General features: G+C 53.0%; 1 protein-coding gene across 1 annotated transcript; it reads left to right on the plus strand.

Annotated features, from left to right (window-relative positions):
* Positions 1-904: 904 nt before the first annotated feature.
* IGF2 (insulin like growth factor 2) lies at positions 905-18,673 on the plus strand. The gene is made up of 4 exons (XM_086895617.1): positions 905-1,409; positions 9,041-9,203; positions 15,946-16,112; positions 16,560-18,673. Exons 1-4 carry the CDS (start codon positions 1,305-1,307, stop codon positions 16,800-16,802), a joined length of 678 nt encoding a protein of 225 aa, XP_086751743.1. The 5' UTR covers positions 905-1,304; the 3' UTR covers positions 16,803-18,673.
* Positions 18,674-19,309: the final 636 nt, after the last annotated feature.

The raw sequence follows: 19,309 nt of genomic DNA on the forward strand, positions 1-19,309 counted from the left end.
TGCCCGGGGGCCGCCTTTGAGAGCCGGCGGAGCTCCTTCCCCGGCCCGTACTTGGAAGGCAGATGTTCAGGAGCGGGCGAGCGCCGGCCGGTGCAGCCCGGCGTGCCTGGCATGCAGCAGCGCAGAGCAGCGGGAGCGCCTTCTGCCCGCGCTGCTGCTCAGGCACAGCCTGGGAAAAGTCCCTTTGCCTCAGAGGCAGCGCCGCTCGGCTGCAGGAGCCGGCGGGAAGCAGAGGCGACCCAGGCAGCGGGAAGGTGCTGTGCGAGGTGCCGGAGCCGGGCGCGGAGGGGCAGCGTCCATGCTGTCCGCAGGGACGCGCAGGGGTGGCGGCGGGGGCTCGCTGCCCGCAGCGAGCGGGGCAGGCACGGGGGCCGGGCCGGAGCGCCCGTGCCTCTGCCGGGAGCTGCTCCGAGCTGTGGGGCGGCCGGCGCGGACACCTGTGCCCCTGGGCACCTACAGGGGCAGCCGGGAGAGGACGGACTGGGCGATCTCCCCTCTCCCGCCCCGCCGGGACTCGGGGCTCGCCACCTCGCAGCGAGGGGTGTCCCCCGGTATTTTGGGCAGGGGCTCGGGGTGCGGATCCGCAGCTCTACCCCTCACCTGCGGAGCGGCCGCGGATGCGCGTAGCCCCCCTCCCACCCGGGGCCGGCAGAGGGGGTAAAGCCCCCTCCCCGGGTAGCAGCACGCAAAGAAAGCGTGCGGCAGAAACTTTCTATCCCTTCTTCCCTCCCGAGCTGGACTCCGGAGGGTTACGAGGGAGAAGGAGGGAAGAAAGGAAGGGAGGGAGGGAAGAGAGGGGGTTAGACCGCTCTGCAACATTATTGGCTGCGTGGCCGGGCTGGTGCTCGCCGGGAGAGCATGCCCATTGGGGGGGTATAAAAGGTATAAAAGCCGGAGCGCCTGCTTGTCTCCTCGCTCGTGGGGCAGCAGCCGGGAGCAGCGGGCAGTGAGGCAGCGGCCCCTTCGCCCCGACCAAGCACGCAGTAAACACAAAAGTGAGAGCCACCCAAGGGGCAGCCAAAGCAGGAGAGAAGGAGAAGGGAAGAAAAAAAAAAAAAAAAAAAAAAAAAAAGGGGCGAAAAACAACCCAGAGGAAAAAAAAAAAAAAAAGGAAAAGGAGAGGAAAGGAAAGCGCTCGTTCGCTTTTTCTCTAGAATAACAAAATACCTGATCGTAACAAAATAACATCCTTCAGACAAAATCCAGCAGGGACTTGACATACCAAAAGGCAAGGCGAGGAGAACGTGCCAGGGCGCGGGAAAGGCAAGCCAAAGCCGCGATCGCTGCCAGGGCAGGAGAGCAGCATGTCAAGCGCCGGGGCACACACGGATGAGCGCTGCCGGCAGCCCGCCTTCCTCCCCGGCCCGCCGCCGCCGCCAGAAGTTGAGAGTAGCAGCGGCAGTGCCAAGGTAAGCGCCGCTCCGCTCCGCTCCGCTCCTCCGCGGGCAGGGCACGGTGGGATTCCCCGCGCCGGGCGGCGCCGAGCCGAGCCGAGCCGAGCCGTGCCGCCCCGGGCACCGCTGAGCCATCCCGAGCCGCGCCGGGCAGAGCCGCGCCGGCCCCGCTGCCCGCCGTCCTCACGCGTGTCACTAGAGGGACCCCGAGCGCCGGCCCAGCCGCGGCCGGCGGGGCGGCCCCGCTGCGGTGGGGTGCGCGGGGCATCCCCGGGGCCCCTCCGCCCGCCGGCAGCGATGCTGCCCGCGGGGACGCTGCCCGCGGGGACGCTGCCCGCGGGGCCGGGCGGGCGGGGGCGCGGAGCCGGCGCGGTCCCGCGTGGGGAGCGGCGGAGGGGCGGCAGCGCGCGTGTGCGGGCGGCCGCGGCCGTGCGGGGGCCGGGCCGGGGCTATGCGAGGTCACGCAGGGCTGCGCGGCCCCCGGCTGCCCGCCGAGCTCCCTCCGCGCCGGGCGGCCGCGGGGACCGGCCGCTCTCCGGCTCCGGAGAGAGCGGAGATTATTAAACTCTCTTCTGCAAAACACTGCGGTGTGTTTGGTCTCGGGAGGGATAAAAATACAGAGAGGAAAAACAAGAAAGCGAAGCCAAAATGGAGTGAGAGTTAATGGTTGGCGTGCAGCCTTCGACTTTCTGTGATTTATTTTATTTTATTTTATTTTTTTCCCTTCTTCTTCCTTCCCGATTGCTTTTCCCTACAGTAATCGTTTTAAGAGCGCAACTTGGAAAGGTTTTAGCACTCTGTTGAGCAGTAGGGAATTGGGGCACATGAGGGAACTCGGATTTAGCGTAACTGTACCAGCAGATGTGGCTGCCTCGCCTCCAGCCAGGGGTACTTCACCCGGGTTGCTGATACGCCAGGTCTCGCTAGGGTGGTGTGGAGCAATCAAGTGTAAAAACAAGGTTTGTGTGGGTGGTTTTAAACAGGCGGTTTTAAACAGACACCTCGGGAGAGCCTCGGCTTTCAACCCAAGCTTCCTATACAAAATCTGTAGTTTTCTTTCAAATGCTGGGATGTGCTTGGGAGACCGAGGCCTGTTTTTCTTTGAGTTTGTTTATTGTCAGATTGTGTGTGTATGTGGGTGGCTTTTTTTCCCCCCCTTTTACTTTGCAGGGTTCAATGTGTTGGGATCTTTATTCCTCCTCTTGCCTTGATTTAGAGTGGAGTTGAGAAGCCTGGGTCGTGGGGTTTTGTTAAGGCTGACTTTGTGCTAAGGACATCTGGAGGTATAAAACTGACTGACACTTCTGATTTGAGTTCCACTGTGCTGTTTTGGACCCAACTTGACAATTTTGGTGGGGGTGAACGGGTCAGAGCTGTAAATCTTGCTCCGTGTTGTTGACACCCACACAAGTTCACTCAGCCTTTCAAAGGGGCTATCCCAGCTCCTGTGCAAATTCATTAAGGGATAAAAGATTTGACACCGCGGGTCCCCTCCCACCGCTGCATGAAATTTGAGAGCCAAAATGTGTCTGCGTGTGTGTCCCAGCGCTCTTTCTGACAGGTGATCTTTTTTTCAGCCTGGCTGGAGGGCTGCTGCTTTGACCAGTCAACCCGGAGTTGTCAGTGCGTGTCTTCCCCTTGATTCCTGTAGGCTTCAGCACAAGCCCAGCTTGTATCATGGAGCACCAGAGAAAAGCAATTCTGTACTTTTCTTTTTTTAAATAAAGCAAACACAGCAGGTGAGGTCTTATTTTTAGAGGGACCGAGGAGTTGGTGTGTTTCCAGCAGTGCATACGAGCACTGTAAGTGGCCCACCCTCTCCCAGCTCGTGTCCTGGGGCTGACCTCTCCAATCCTTCTTTGGATTGTCTTTGCTTTTAAAAGCTGATGGGTGTCTTAGTGGGGAAAGCGATATCAGCCTCCCTCGGCATGGTTGTGTGAGGGGTCAGGAGAGGCGGGGGGCACCGGGAGAGGAAGTCTGCCTTAGCGTTACAGCCTGGCTCCGAAAGGGTTAAAGTTGCTCTGCCAAGACATAAAGCAAGTTCAACGTGTTGTGGGAATATCACTTGCCAGTAGACTCCAGTCACCACAGTTCCTGATTTAACAGCTTAACTTGCTGTTAACTTTCCCTGATATACTCCAGGTTTTGGAAGGGAACGCAGAAAGGAGAGAGGAACAATAAAGAAAGGAGTTAAGTGAGGCTACTAAAACGGACTTAAATCCCTTCACTGGGTCCTGCCAGCTGTCTTTAGAAGAGTTAAGCAAGATTGCATTTCCTTTTTTTTTAATACAATAAATCAAATATTTCTGGGCTGCATACCAAAATTTATGCAATACACTCTTACTCCCCAGTGGGGTGAGTAAATGGTACTGAATACCCCATTCACCTCTTTCAGCTTGATTTTTCCACAGGCCCAGTGGTTCTCCTGCACCACTTACAGACATGGGGTGCAGGCATGCACCATGCAGCCCTGCCTGCCCCAGCCCCTGTCCCACAGGCAGAGGTGGCAGGTGCTGCCAGGGCTCACGGGATGGAAGGCAGAAAGGTGACCCCCGGCGTGGGCCAGAGTGGGCTGCTGATGGGGACAAGCAGTGAAGACAAAAAAAGTGAGGGCTAAAAATAGCAGCAGTATTGCCAGCCTCAGCCATATGAATGTCACGCAAACCAGGTGCCAAGAATCTGAAGGTATTTTATTTTTTTCTAACCTGAGCTAAACAGCAAAACCCCTGGTCCTCCCGAGTAGTTTTTATTCACCTGACAGCTCAGCGGTCAAAAGTTTTGTGCTTTGAAGCTTGCTTCTTCCAAGCTGTGGGTGGTTGGAAATCTCCTTTCTCTTTCAGATGAAACGAGAGGCTCTTCTGTGGCATTGCATGAGGTGATTCCTCTGCCTTTGGGTACTGCTGGGCACGTCATCCCTGTGCCTCTGCCCAAGATGCAGCTCCTGGGTGGTTTTCAGCTGCCAAGGCACCTGCCTCTAACGCTGGCTTCCATTATCCCTTTGTTCCTTGGCACCTCAGGGCATCACGGCCCAGCGCCTCGTGTGAGGTTGGGTTGCCATGTGGGCAGGGGCAGCATTCACTTGGCACTTGTGAGGTTGGCACATGCCCACATCCTGCTCCTTCAGGATTGCCACGCTCAGAACCGGGTCAGCTCCCCACTCTCCTGGGGCTGTCCACGGAGAGGAGTAATGCAGAGAGGCAGATGTTCAGCGTCTCTCACAGGCAATTGTCAGAGTAGTGAAACATCAGTCTGCCCTTTTCTTCTTTTTTTTTTTTTCTTTCCTGTTGAAAGGATGGAGTGTGAGGGATGCTGGGATGTGTAAACTGGGATTTTCCCCTCTGGCACGTGCCACTGGATCTGGGCTGATGACTTTTCTTTTGCCATGCTTCCTTTTAAATGCTGTACTGCTCCACAAAGAAGTAAGACTTCTTTTTTTCCTTTTTTTTTTCTTCTTTTTTTTTTTTTTTTTTCTTTTTGCTGTCCAAATCCAAATTTTAGAGACTGGGCCATCTGTCAATTCCCTCCTACGTTGTTCTGTTCATATTAAATTGCAATGAAGGCCAGACTGAAGAAGGAATTAGGTCAGACAGGAGGTTTTGTCTCTGTTTTTGGGGAGATATTTGTTGCCCAAGAGGCATCATGGTTTGGTTTGCTCAGCACAAGCCTGGATGCAAGGGATGCCTGAGCTGTACTGTGAGACTTGGCAACTGGGCCTTTTAGCACATTGTGGCCTCTTGGCCCCCAACTCCCCAGCAGCTGGACAGAAACTGTGGATCCAGCTGATTCAGCAGCAGATCCTGAAAAAATCCTTTAATGGTCTCGAGTGGGAGGGTGACTCCACTGCAGACCTGCCCTTGGGCTCACTCCCAGCACACCACAGCCACTCAGAGAGAACCCTTTCTGTTGGACCTCTCTGCTGGCTAGGGGCTGCCAAGAGGTGTTTGGGGGTCCCTGGCCATGGGTGCAGTGGCATATGCTGCAAGGCAGGAATACGCGGGAGCTCCAAGGCAGGAACATCCTGCACGTGGCAGCTTGTGGCTGAGCTGGCTCCAGTACCAGCCTGGCTTTGTGTGGGGTGCTGGGGATGCTGGGAAAGACATGAGAGGGGCATGAAGGATGGAGAGCAAAGCCAGGGAGGCTCTCCAGGGAGGGAGAGGCCAGCAGTGTGTGCTGATACCTTGTCTGAGCTTTTCTGCGCTGATAATGCTGTTTCAGATGTGGGTTATTCAGAGGCGCTCCGGTTGAGATTCCCATAATGGTACAGGTCACCTGTGCAACCAAGAAGTTCCTCTTGCATCACTGTTTTGCACACTGTGGGGGGTCCAAGCCCTCCTTAGGAGGAATTTGGTGCTCAGGTTGTTTGGCATCTGGCGTGTCTCGTGCTGCCATTCCCACTGCATCCCAAAGCCTTTGGGCTCTACCTGGGCACATGAGGAACAGCAGCAGTCAGTGTGGTTGGTTGAACCTGCTTTGGCAAGAATGGGATACTGGTAGCTGTAGCCTCTTCAAGCAGGGACAGGACCTTGTCCTTTGGGGAAGTGGCTTCTGTTGTGCTGCCTTGTTCCTGTTCCATTTCACGTAGGAGAGGCTTTCTAACAAAATATGAAGGTTCTTCCAGCCATTGGTGTGAATTTGCTCATGTTCAACAGCTGAAGAGACCATGCCTGTCCTAATGCTCGGGACTAGAAACCAAAAGTTGTGCTGTCCCACGTTTCCAGTGGAGAATGAGGTCTTGGAGGTATTCAAAGGGCTTAGGTTCATCATGCTGAGCAGCCATTCAGTTCCTGCAACCTGTGCAGCTGCCATGGTGCTTCCACTAACCAGTGGGCTACACATACCCAGCTGTGCCATGACACCCTGTTTTGGGGAGCAGCACCTGCTCTGGCGAGGTGTGTGCAAGCTCTCCTGCATGGGTCTGCTTGTCCCTGCTTGTGAGGGAGGCAAGGATCTAATAATTGGAAGGTTATTGGGACATGTTGAGCCAGTGATGGCACCCTGGGAACCTCTGTAGCCTTTGTGTGAAGTCTGGGGGCTTTTCATTAGCAGAGTCAGTAGGGCCAAAGGGAGAGGGAAGGGCGTATGGCGTTGGGTTGCAGCTCCATCAGGCTGGAGAGAAACTGCAGCACTGGGTAGTAAATAAAGATGCTCTTTGCTTTGCTGGTATCTCATTACACAGCTACTGGAAGGATCAGGGAGATGCCAAGGTGACAGCAGAGGGAAGGCTGGTGGCTGGTAACCTGGGCAAAGGTGGACTTAGCTGCATTTCTCACCTCTGTGTTAGCCATGCTCTGGCTGACAGCACTGGGGCTCTCCCTGTTCCTGCTGCTGTGTCACTCCTGGCCAGAGTTACAAGATGTGTGGGCACCTGGAAAGAGCTTTCAGTGGAGGCAGGAAGGCTGCCAGAGGCTTGCAGTGTGGCTTCTGCAGGAGCAGGTATTTTCTGAAGAGCACAAGTGTTTTTCCACAGAAGGTATCAGGTCTCCCCAGCATCAAATATCACCCACTGACAAAATCTTGCTCTCCCCTTGCTTCAGAGCATCTCACCCTTTTCTTTAGAATGAATGTGGAGGAAAAATGGTGTTTGTCACCTGTGCCACCAATCAGCCCCTTCGTGTCAGGGCTGGTTCTGGCTTGAGGAGGCCAGCAGGCAGTCTGCTCATTAGCCACAGTGCCCACAGCCAGCATGAGCCTAACTGGGGACACGGGATCATGTGGGTGTCCTGAAGTCCCATCTGAGAGCCTTCGATGGCAGCGCTGGCTGGTGACAAATCCATCACCCCGGCAGTGAGCGCTGGCAGTACCTGAGACCTGGGGACACCAGCAGTTGGGATCTGCATGTGAAAAAAAAAAGGCTTAAAATGGGACAGGAGCAAGGTGGTTGGTCTTTTGTCAGCTGGAGATCTGGCTCCTGATGCTGCAGCACCAGAGGCATGACTCCAGCAGTGAAAGTGATGCTGTGTTTATTTTGGGGAGGCCCAGTAAACACCTGTGAGCCACTTGATTAAAAAATGGAGATGAAAAGAGGCTGGTGGTAAAACACTGCAGCTTGGCAGCATGGTGTCAGAGCCTGGTGCCATCCCTCTGCTCCTACTGTAATACAGAACTAAGCCCCTGCAGGGCTGAAGGGACCATTGCTACTGGAAAAGCTGGTCCTGGTCCCCTTACTTGCTGATTTGAGACCTGTTTGTTCCCAGGGCTGCTGCCTCTTTTTCAGAGCTTTGGAGGGCTTTGGCCAGTCTGCCTGATCTCTGCCAGCACAGGCTGAGCAATACTATGGCCATCAAAACTCAAGCATGGGGAACGTCCCTCACAGCCCACCCAGACCTTGAAAGCTCTGTTTTGGCTTTTCCTGCTGCTGATCCCTGTCCTCCCGCTGCTCAGCAGAGCTCATGACTTGTAAGCATGATGCATTTCTAGCGGTGACAATTTGAGCTACGTGCTACTAAAAATTCGGGAGCAAGGGTGTCTTTATTGCTGGCAGGACCGTAGCGGGGCCTCGGGGGAGCTGGGCTAATTTCCTGGCTGCGCTGCAGACTTCCCCTGTGACCTTGGGCGAGTCATTTAATCTATCCTGGGCTTCAGCTCCATCTCCGAGCATCCCGGGGGGGTGAGGTAATATTCATTAACTGATATTATTCTCGAGTTGATCAGATGCTATGGTGATGAAAGCTGGATGTGAAACCTAGTGTCTTGGTTGAATATTATGAGATTAGGGTTGCCACACACCGTCTGCTATTTTGATATGCTTCTCTTCATTTTGAGCTTACCTGTCTGGTCAAAATCAGCGTTATTTGGCTGTACGTGTACTGTGACGCTCATCACCGAGGCACTATAATGCCTTGAACCATTCATGGGTTTTGCCCCATCCAGTGGGGCAGTAGCACCCTTGCTTACACCTGCAGAAGCTGATACAGAGGTAAAGCTGTTTGCTGGAGCACAATCTTTGGGCTAGTTAGCAAATATCCAGGGATTTTCTGTTCTAAGGATCTTCTGACACTGCCTTGCCCCTCCCTGGTGATGCCTCAGGTGTGTTTCCCACGGGACCACATTATTCCTGAGGGATGTCATCTCAGTCCCAACTCTTGTCAGCAGACACAGCTTGTGCAATCAGCCTCCTGATTGCTTGAGCCTCGTCTGTCCCACATGCCCATGCCCGGGACAAAAGATGTTCTTCCCAGCTTTCCTCAAAAGCAGCTCTAGGACAGGTTGAAGCTTCACTTGATTTCACTTTTGCACAGCCATATTTGCAGACAGGGCATGAAAACCTGTCATCAGAAGAGAAAAAACAAATGCCGACTGATAATAATTTTTAATTAATTCCCTTTTAAATAGGGGGAAAAATAAATAAAAGAATCACACCATTGAAAGAGCAGGGAAAATAAAAGCCTTTTAGAGGTAGGCTGAAGTGGGATTTTCCAATGGAAAAACCGCTTCAATGCAAACCTTGTCCGCCCAGAGCTGCTGCCCGGCGGGCCGAGCGCAGGGAGCTGGCCTCACCCCAGCGGCTGTCGCAGCGCTGCCGGTCCTTCCCTGCAGCAGCGGCATCCCGACATGTCTGGGCATCCACTCCCCGGCGTGCTGTGGGCGGGGGGGAGGTGGCAGAGGGGGTCCGTCCCGCGGTGCTAACGCTGTCCCTCTGTCCCCAGGTGCAGAGGATGTGCGCGGCGAGGCGGATGCTGCTGCTGCTCCTGGCTTTCCTGGCCTACGCGCTGGACTCGGCCGCCGCCTACGGCACGGCGGAGACCCTCTGCGGCGGGGAGCTGGTGGACACGCTGCAGTTCGTCTGCGGGGACAGGGGCTTCTACTTCAGTAAGTGCTGGGCAGCTGCCAGCGGCAGGCAGGATGCTGCCCCCACACCTCACCTCAGCAGAGCCGGGCCGGGAGGGAAAGGAGGCGCTTCCCAGCCTGGTGCTTTTCAAGATTTCCTTGTATATGGCAGTAGGCCAGGAGAGGAGCAAGAAAATGGACATGCTCAGGGTGACATGCATCCACTTGGCACTGTTTTTGGGGACTGTCTGGTGCCATGGGTCCCACAGGTGATGCTCGGGAAAGTCGAATGTGTCTGGGGAACCGACTGTGGCTGGTTCACTGGTGATAAGGGCAAGTCATTGCAGTAACGAGGGTGTCTGCAGCCAGTGCTCTGCTGAGCTTGGGTCCTGGTTTATTTTGAAATTCTGCTGCCTGAGCGTTGCATCCTGACAGCAGACAGGAAGCTGAGCACTCTCCCCTCCTGGCTAGGCTTTGCTTGGTTATAGCAGCACCCAAAACTTTGTGATGTAGGTTCGTGATCTCCCAGCTACCACTGGTGAACTTGTTTCTGAAGAGTGATGTCTTGCCCCTTTGCAGTGCAGCTAATGCAGAACAATGCAGCACTGCTGTTGTGTGCAGTGTGCAGATGGCTTCAGACCAGCTGACTGCAGCGGGCTTTCCACCAGGATGCTTTGGGTCTTTGGACCATTTGCAGTACAGTGGATTATCTGGTAAAGAGGGAGGATGAGGAGTAAACCAGTGATAATAGATGCTCAGTAATCTATGGACAAAGGTGTCTTAAGTGTGATACCTTGTTTTGGTCCCCTGCTCTTCCTGGGAGTGGGAAGACACTGTGTCTTGTTCCCCACTGAGGACAGAGCCACAGGGTGACTGACTACAGGGAAGATACATAGCCAAATGGGGGGAAGAGGATGGAGATACCAGCTGCACATGGTGCATTTGGCAGTCTTGCCTCTTCCTTGGAAAAAGGAATTAAAAAGTCACTTTCAAGTAAACAGGGTGTTTTTTTTGAGGAGTGGAGTTGAGAGCCAGCCTCTTCCTTGTTCCAGTCTGCCTGTGCAGGGAACAGTAGGGTGCTGCAAAGTTGGGAAACGACTTCAGATGTCCTTTTCCAACCTGGATGTCCCTTCCCAACATGTGTGTTTTACCAGACTTGTCTTCTGCTGCCTGCTGATATTGGGTAGAGAGAGGCATAGGGATAGCACACCCAGCCACAGCAGGGCTGAGGTTGGGAAGGGCTCCAGGTTCAGTTTTGGGCAGGTGGTTGGGCTGCAGGTGACACTGCAGCTCTCTCAGGGCAATCCCCCTGCCCATCCCGGCTGAACAGCGGGGTCTTCTCATGGCCCTCTGGGCAGGCTTTTGGGGAGCTCTGGGTGCACTTCCTTGCTGTGATGGAGCCAAGCAGTGAGGGTTTGTGTGTCAGCTGCCCTTCCTCTTTTCATCTCCCCCTTCCCTTACCAGCATGGCAAAGAGGCAAGTGCTTCTCCCGCTCTCACAGCTCTTCCTCTCCCTCTATATGTAGAGGAGCATCTGTCCCCCTTCTTGCTTTCTCTTCCCTCCTCCCTCTCTCTGGGGATGAAAGGGAATGGGGCTTTTGTTTTAAGGTCAAACTGACCTCCTTTCACCTCAAATAACCCAGCTGCCCAGGCCAAAATAAAAACACTTTTGAAGGCAGACAAGTCTCTTGGTGCCAAGTGGCCAGTCGGGTGTTTGCAAGGGGGTTCTTACTTTATTTCTTTTTGTCCTCTCCTGTCCCCCTTCACCTCTTGACCTTTTTGAATATTTCTGGTGAGCCCAGGTACTGGGGATGAAGCACAGTCCAATATTTTAACCCTTTCAGGATCTGATCAGCCTGTGCCATGCAGGGATGAAGATGTTTGGGCAATGTCTCTACTTGATTATGGTTTTGGACATCTTCATGTCACTTAATTTTTCCCTCTCTACCTCCATCAGTTGACCTCATAAATGATTATTTCTGACCATGTTCATCTTCACTCCAAAACCCACATGGCTGCACTGTTGTCACCATGTAGATGCAGTAGGACACAGTTATGTTGCACCATCGTGAGTTTACAGTTTAAAACCGAGCCTGGGTTTGTATTCAGCACCTCACAGCATGGGAAGTGTGACGTGATGAGCAGCCTGTGCTAAAGCAGCTGTTCACATGGGAAATAAATGACTTGGAGAGCCTGTTCTCTGCGTACCTGAGGGCCTGCTTGCTGGACAAGGGTTTTGAAGCATCTGACTGGTAATATTGGAAAAAAACTGTATGAAAATCTGTTTTGTTTGGGATATTTTTGTTTTTTGTTTTTGTTTTTTTTTTTCTGAAGCAAGTACTTAAGAAGTTGTGATGCTTTGCATTCTTGCAAGAGAGCACTTTGCTAGCGAAGCTGTCTGTGAAATACAGCGATCTTTGCATCAGTGCAAGGGGGATGCGTATATGGATGGTGTCCTGGGAAGCACCACGGCTGGCAGGTGCTTGGGGCTGAGAATGTTAAAGCTGTCTTCAGGAGCTGGGGCTGCAGAAGAGCTGCACTGAGGTTATCTAGCCATGGGACATGGTGGACATGGTGATGCCAGCTCTGTATCTATCCCAGGCATGCATGGGCAGGTTACAGCTGAATCTGAGCACCCTTTGCTCTGCGCTGGTGATGCTTCCTCTCTGTGACTTTCAAGGCTGTTGGCTTGGCTGGCAGCTGCTGTCAAGGTGGTGGCTTCCTGCCACGGCACTTTGGCAGGGCTGGTACCCTGGCTCCCCAGCGCCCACCCAGGGACAGCGGCACAGCCCATGGGGGGATGCTGAGTCCTGCCTGGAGTGAAAAGCAGGGCAGGCTGAGAGGAAGCCTCAGCCCTAAAGTTGCTGTCATGCAGCGCTGGCAGGGAGGGAGAAGGGGCTGCAGGGGGAGAGGCGGCCGACTTCTCTGTAAACAACAGCTCCTGTTTCCTCCTTTCCAACAGCTGATAAGAATTTAGCTCTTTGCAGCCGCTTGTGCTGACGGGGCACATTCTTGCGCACCCGCCGCTCCTCCGAATAATACTAGGAAAAAGCAGGGGGGAAAGTGCGGTGCCGGGGTGGGGGAGGGCCAGGCCGGGGGCACTGGGACGGGGCCCGGTGCCGCACAAAGGCCCCCTTGTTGCTCCCAACATTCCTGCGACAGGGGCACGGGGACTGTTTACACCCAAAGTCCCCTTCCACTCGGCTGACCGCCTGATCGACCGGAGGGTAGGGGACCCAGCCAGGGTGGCACCAGCACCATGCACCCCTCCCCATAGCATCTGTTGGGCCCCGGTGAGAGTGGGGAGCCAGGAGCAGTGGGGTGTTTGGGCTAGGGAAGGCACCCTCCTGTTCCCCATTCCTGCACAGAGGCATAGCTGAGCTGCAGGTACGTGGCCTCTGGGTTCTCCCAGAAATGGGTTTGGCTTTGTGCCACTTCTTGGATGCCTTGTCAGGAGAGCCCATACCTAGGCAGGAATAACCCCAGACAGCTGGAGGGCTTTGCATCACTGGGCTTTGCATCACTGGACTTTGCATCTCTGGACTTGTGCCCTCGGCAGTGCTGTAGAATGTTTTGGTGAAGCACAGTTTTGGGGAAAAGGGAGCCTAGCCATTCATTGAAGGCCGAGAGGAAGCGCATTTCCTCAGGAGGAAGCGGTCGTTGCTGTGATGGGAAGTGGCTCGCGTGCCCCAGCGATGCTGCAGCCTGCTGCCCACACAGATCTGCCCTGTGGGCAAGGGACAGAGTGGCGAAACCCTCCCTGGGCAGTGGCGGTACAGTGAGATGCCACCCATGGGCAAAACCCTGGAAATTCAACCTTTAGTCCCTGTGTAAATTGTGTTACAGAACAAACGCTGTTCCCAATCCAGGTCAGCAGCAATATTGCTGTTAGCCAGCAATGTCCTGTTGTCTCCAGGTACTTTCTGAGACTAAATCCCTGTTTGTTATGTTTGCTTATTTTTTTCCTGAAGTAACTCTTCCTGGAGCATTGTGGTGGTGCTTGGCGAGGTCCGTACGGACAATTATGTAATGGGAAACGTGCCCTATCGGAGAGTCACGGTGGAGCTAGCAGTGGTGCCAGTGAGGGGAACAGCTTTCAGCAGCTTTGTGCAGGAGGAAAAGGGCAGCACACTGAGGCTGGGGGCCACGTGTGTGCCTGACAGCCAGGCAGGGGCAGCAATCAGGGAGAAAGAGGCTGTGTCACTGTGGTGGTCCCTGCTGGGAGCTCACCCTGGTGGTGCCACACCTGGGCATGTGCAAACACACACTAACGTGATCTTCCTGTGCGTACCCATGCCAGAAATAGCCCTTGAAGGCAAAGTGGTGAATACAGTCCCACTTTCCTCATTGTTTTTCTCCTCCTCTCTTCTTTCCATACAAACACATAACTGCAAGTGGGAAACTTCTGTTTTTGAGAGGAGATATGTAACCTTTGAAAGCCTCAACTTCTCCTCAAACCATGTGTGTCATCACTTGTGCAACCTTCTGTTCAGCGGGAGTGTGAATGTAGCCCTTAGGGGATGTGCTAGCGAGAGGGGGTGACTTGAATTTTTTCTCTTTCCCTTCTAAACTCTCCTTCTGCCCATATCAGGATGCCTTTGTGGAGCAGCTTAATGCTTCAGCAGCCTGCCATGGATTGAGTTGAGCACTGGGATTGATAGGAGTTGGGCAGGGGCCATGTGCAGTGCCGGGTGTTGGTGGAGTGCACCTCTCCCACGGATCTCCCTGGGCATTGTATGCACAGGGATAATACATGCAGCTGGCCCTAAGCTGGCTCCTGTCCCTGTCTCCTTCGGCCATCACCACCCAGGTTGCCTACTCTGGCATCAATTGAGCTGTGGACATGCAACACATCTGCCCTGCCTTTCAGGGGAGGGCCCAATCCAGTGTGTTTGTTGACCGCGAGAGAGAAAATTAAACTCCTAACAGGGGCTCCCTTTGGTGAACCTTTGCCAAGGGGGAACCACCCTTCTCATCTCCTTGTGGGGCATGATTAAAGGTCATGCCTGAAATTCTTCTAGAGGAAAAGCAGGTGGTGGCACAAGGGGGACAAATGTGGAAAACAAAGCATTTGAAATTACTCCCGAAGGCAGGTCTCATGGTATGGGTCAGCTGCCCCATCATGCAGCACACTGATGCTGTGTGTGTGTGTGTGTGTGTGTGTGTGTGTGTGTGTGTGTGTGTGTGACCTCAGAGCAGGGTGGAAATGCACCAGCATGGACCAGAGGGCTCCTGGCCTGTAGGAACATGACTGATTTTAGCAGAGAGCAGGTGCCCTCCTGGCAGGGCTATTACAGAGGCAGCAGCGAGGCATTTCCATGGTGTTTTGCGTGTCAGCATGTCGTGCTCTGTTGTGCATGGAGGACTGTGTTGAATATGCATGTCTGCATTGCACATGTCACATGCATTGAATGCACAGAACTACATCCCACTTGCACATCTGGGGCTGCTTCTCACACGTGGGGTTGCACTGTATGCATAGAGAACTGTGCTTTGCACTTTGTCCTGAAGCACTTTGGGGTGGGCATCCAGGGTGGGATACCCTTCAGGGAAAGTGGTCAGCTCCATGTAAGCCAACCTTAAGTCTTCACCAAGGCCTAAGACTTGAGTGCCTGCTTCATCAGGAGTGCAAGGGGTGAGGATCATGGGTCATGCACAGGGCCAGTGTGGACAGCCATGTGTGTTTCTGCAGGCCAGCTGGGAGGTGAGGGCTCAGCGTTCCATAGTCAGCAGTGTCAGGCACTACACTTACACCACTCTCTCAGTTTTCCCTATGCCCTAAATCTGCTGGCTGGGATATGGTACCGGATCCTGTTTGCAAGCCCCACTGTTGCTGGCCTCTGTTTCCCTCCCTTGGAACACCTTGTGCTGGGAAGAGGTGCTCGTGGCAGCGTGCAGAAGCCTGGCTACAAATCCCATAACAGTATAATGTGCTACATGCAAAAGTGCGGAGAAAATCCTTTTGTTTTGGGCCAGTTTACATTCTGGAGGGCACAATTCCCAAGCCAATTTGCTTTACATCAGAAATTCAACTTTACCTGTCTCTTTTATTTCAAGACTGAGAGGAAATATGGTAAAACTGGTGTACGCTTTTCCTCTGGAGCGCTTTGGCCATCATTAAGCAGTGATATGAAATGCACTTGGTCATTGCTGCACCAGACATGGGCTTTTGCATCTTTCTGCAGGCAGAAATGGGAGAGGAACCCTTATTAAAAGATTAAGTTTAATAGCTATTCTTGGCGGGTGTGGGAGCCTGTATTCCTTCTGCAGCTGTCTCAGAGCTGTCCCATCTGGTAAAATTTAGCCGCCTTGGTTCGCTTCACCTGCCTGAGTGTTGATTCGGCGGAGGGAGGTTGGCAGCCACAACGCTGTGCTGCTTCTTTCTAATAAAATTCTCCTGCCAGTATCAACATCGGAGACGGTCGCAGTAATCGGCGCAGCGCTGGCAGTCAGGCTGGGCTTGAGCTTCCTTGCCTCAGCTGCGCTCGAGAAGGCCACCTGTGCCAGAGATACAGGAGGAAGATAAACCCCTGTCATTTAAAGTGCCTCTAAACTGCTGCTGGAGGCACGTGTTGGCATCAATAGCATTTGTCTGGGAAAGTCTTAACGTGAGACTTGGCTGGTTTGTGGGCGCGTGCCAGCTGGTCTGGGAGAAGCGCTGCTGTTTTTGAAGGATCTGGAGCCCAGCAGTCTCTGGTGGTTGGTGGTGGAAGGATGCCTACAAGGAGTTGGGGAGAGGGTCCAGCCCAGGTTGGTGGCTAATGCCAGGGTCTCTGCTGTTGCAGGTAGACCGGTGGGACGAAATAACCGGCGGATCAACCGGGGGATTGTGGAGGAGTGCTGCTTCCGGAGCTGCGACCTGGCTCTGCTGGAAACGTACTGCGCCAAATCCGTCAAGTCGGAACGTGACGTCTCTGCCACCTCCCTGGTGGGCGTGCCGGCACTCAACAAGGTGAGGAGGCTGTGCAGGGATGGTGGCCCTCCTCTGAAATAAACAGGGAGAGGAAAGATGGGAAGGCCGTGGGTGGAGAAAACAAACCCCAGCTGCAAGGTCTGATGTTTCTGCAGAGCTTTTGAGAGACAGCCACCACCGGGAAGTTGTGCCAAAGGGCCTGCCAAAAGTCAGCTCTTGTAAGGTGGGGAACCAGAGGTGGCCTGGGTCACAGAGTCATAGCGTGGTTTGGGTTGGAAATGACCTTTAAATGTCATCTAGTGCAACTGCCCTGCAATAGGCGTCAACTGGATCAGGTTGCTCAGAGCCCTGTCCAACCTTTCTGTGACTGTTTCCAGGGATGAGGCAATATTTCCATGGGAGGGATGGATGTCCAAGAAGGGAATCCCTCGCTGGGGAGCGGGCAGGCTTGAGTGGAGGCTAATATTGCTATCCCTCTCCTTGCAGGAGAACTTCCAGAAGCCCTCGCACGGCAAGTACTCCAAGTACGATGTGTGGCAGAAGAAGAGCTCCCAGCGGCGGCAGCGGGACGCGCCCAACATCCTGCGGGCTCGCCAGTACCGGTGGCAGGCGGAGGGGCTGCAAGCAGCCGAGGAAGCCAAGGCGCTGCACCGTCCCCTCATCTCCCTGCCCAGCCAGAGGCCCCCAGCGGCACGAGCCTCCCCGGAAACGGCTGGCCCCCAGAAATGAACCCTGACCAGCTGTCTCGATTTTTGATCTCCTGGGGGAGGGCGGGAGGACTGGCGATTCCCGACCCCCAAGCCCCTCCGTCCCCGGGGCCGCTGAGCCGAGGAGCGGGGCGGCGGGGCACCCTCACACCGCTCCGGCCCCAACCAAACAACTGACACAGCAAGGAGGGGATGGCGGCGGCGGTGGCGAGTAGCACCGCTCCCACGGCATCTTCCTTTTGGGGTGGGGGGGAGGGTTGTTTCGTTTCCCACACCTGTTTCGTTCCCCCGCGCCCCCAGTATTTCCAAACCTGTACTTGCAAAGGGACAGTTTGGCACTTGAACTTTTTGCTGCCGGGTGCTGCGTGACATCCCCAGTGCCAACGCCAGAAGACAAAAGAAAGAGCAAGAGGAAAAAAGGATATGAAGTTAAATTCTTTTTTTAATCTTTTTTTTCTCGAGAAGCGTCCATTCCGTGTCTTTCTTGACAATAAAGTGAAAAAAAAACCAACAAACAATAGAACGGGGAGAAACATTGAGGGATAAAATTTTTTTGCCTCATTCCCACCCCACTTTTTTTCTTCTTCTTTTTTTTTTTTTTTTTCTTATGGTTTTTCTTATTTTTATAACTTTCTTTTGCACCTTTAAAAGAAAAACGTACCTGAGAAGAAGTTCGGAGGAGCCCCCATCTGCGTTTTTGTGTGTGTGCTTCATTACAAGATTCCAAATCGACTTGCACCTTTTTTGAAATCACCGATGACGGGAGAAAGAGAGGAAGAGGAGAGAGAAAGCAAGAAAGAGAGAAGGAAAAGGAAAGGGGAAAGAAGAAAAAAAGAAAAAAAAAGTGAGCTGATGCTCACTTTAAATGGAGGAGGCGTCTGCATTGCACATTTGCCACGGATTTAGTTGATTTATATATATAATATATTATATAACTTTTTTGGCAAAAAAGCACTATTTTTATGGGACATTTTGTGTAGTATCTGAAGAGGGATTGTAATGTTTAAAATGTGTTATGGTGCTAAAGTAAGTTGGAAGGGAAAAAACCCAGGAATAGCAAGGGAGGGTGGGGAGGGAAGGACAAGATAGCGAATACTGAACTTGAAATTTTAGCTTTTCGTTTTAGGAAAAGTGTGATAAATGTGTTTCTTTTCTCTTCTGAAATATAGCTTGGTCATGACCATATGAGCTAGTTGGCTGTTACTCATGTACACAGATGCACGCACACACAGAATACATCGACACGCATCCTTTTTTTTGTTAAAAACAAAAACAACACAACCACCGCAACTTAGACTAAAAGGGAACTGTTCTGGAGACAAACTATTTTGAATGGTGAAGGTGTTGCCAGTTAGAACTCAACGCCCTGCTTTTGCACGGACCCCCGGGTTTTGGAGACCCCCTGGACTCCCTGCAGCTTGGCTTCCCGAGCCATGGGGAACCTTGCTCTTCCCTATCCTTTCTTGGGTGCCGATGGTCCGGCCAGCGGGCGGGCAGGCAGCCCTCACACCAAGCCCCTGCAGAGGCAGCAGTTCCATGCCCTGCCATCTCCTTTTCCTTCTCTTGCCCTTTGCGTCCTTCTCGCCGGACCTCGCGTCCCTGCCCCGCGCCCCCTGCCCCCCGCCCCTCGCTGCCCTCCCGGGGGCCCGCAGGAGGAGGGGCTGCACCTGCCCCGGGCTGGGACTGCTGCACGGGATGGGGGGAAAGGAGAGCCTCTGGCTTGAGGCTCGGGACTCGGTGAGCGGATGGGTTTGAGAGGTGGGCAGAGGGCTGTAAAATAGGTTGGGTTTAAAATAATATATATTATCTGTCTAGGAACCGTAAAAGGGGGGGAATCAATTACATCTCCCTAATATACTCTCACTTGCTAATAAAATGGGGACACTCTGTTAACCAGTTCTGTACTTGCTTTGTCTTATATATCCATACATTTAAAACATAAAAAAAAAAAGACTACTTGAATTGTATTCTATTTCGTGGTTTGGAGGGGAGGGCTAGGGGGAGTCTTGAGAGGGGGAGGATTTAATGTATAATCCTTTTGTTTGTTATTACCTTGCAATGTTGAGCCATGAAGCCTTTGTTTAAAAAAATGGCACTGCAATACACGACAAAGAAAATCCTTTATTTATTTTATTAAATATATATGGAAAAGAATGAAAATCAGTCCAAATTAGGGAGGGGGAAGGGAAGTGGGTGGGGTGGGAAGGCAGAATAAAAACAGAAATTGCAAATAATTGACTTTTTTTTTTTTCCTTTTCATGTGTCTTTTTTTAAAGAAAACTTAGTTTTTATTTTTTAAAAAGAGAAGTAAAAGCTTTCCTGGATGCTTTGTACCAAAAAAGAAAAAATTAAAAAAAAAAAAAAAAGAAAACCTGTTAAGCAAATAAATATCCATCCAGAATATGAAGCCTGACTTTTTCTTTTATTTTTCATTTATTTTTGCTCCTGGGGTGAGAGTTGGGTGGGAAGAAGGCCACGCCAAGAGCCACTCCCTGTGGAGGAACAGAGTGCACTGCAGCTTCTCTTTTG

Source organism: Cyanistes caeruleus, chromosome 6, assembly GCF_971803275.1.
Source record: "Cyanistes caeruleus chromosome 6, bCyaCae1.hap1.1, whole genome shotgun sequence".
NCBI lineage: Eukaryota > Metazoa > Chordata > Aves > Passeriformes > Paridae > Cyanistes > Cyanistes caeruleus.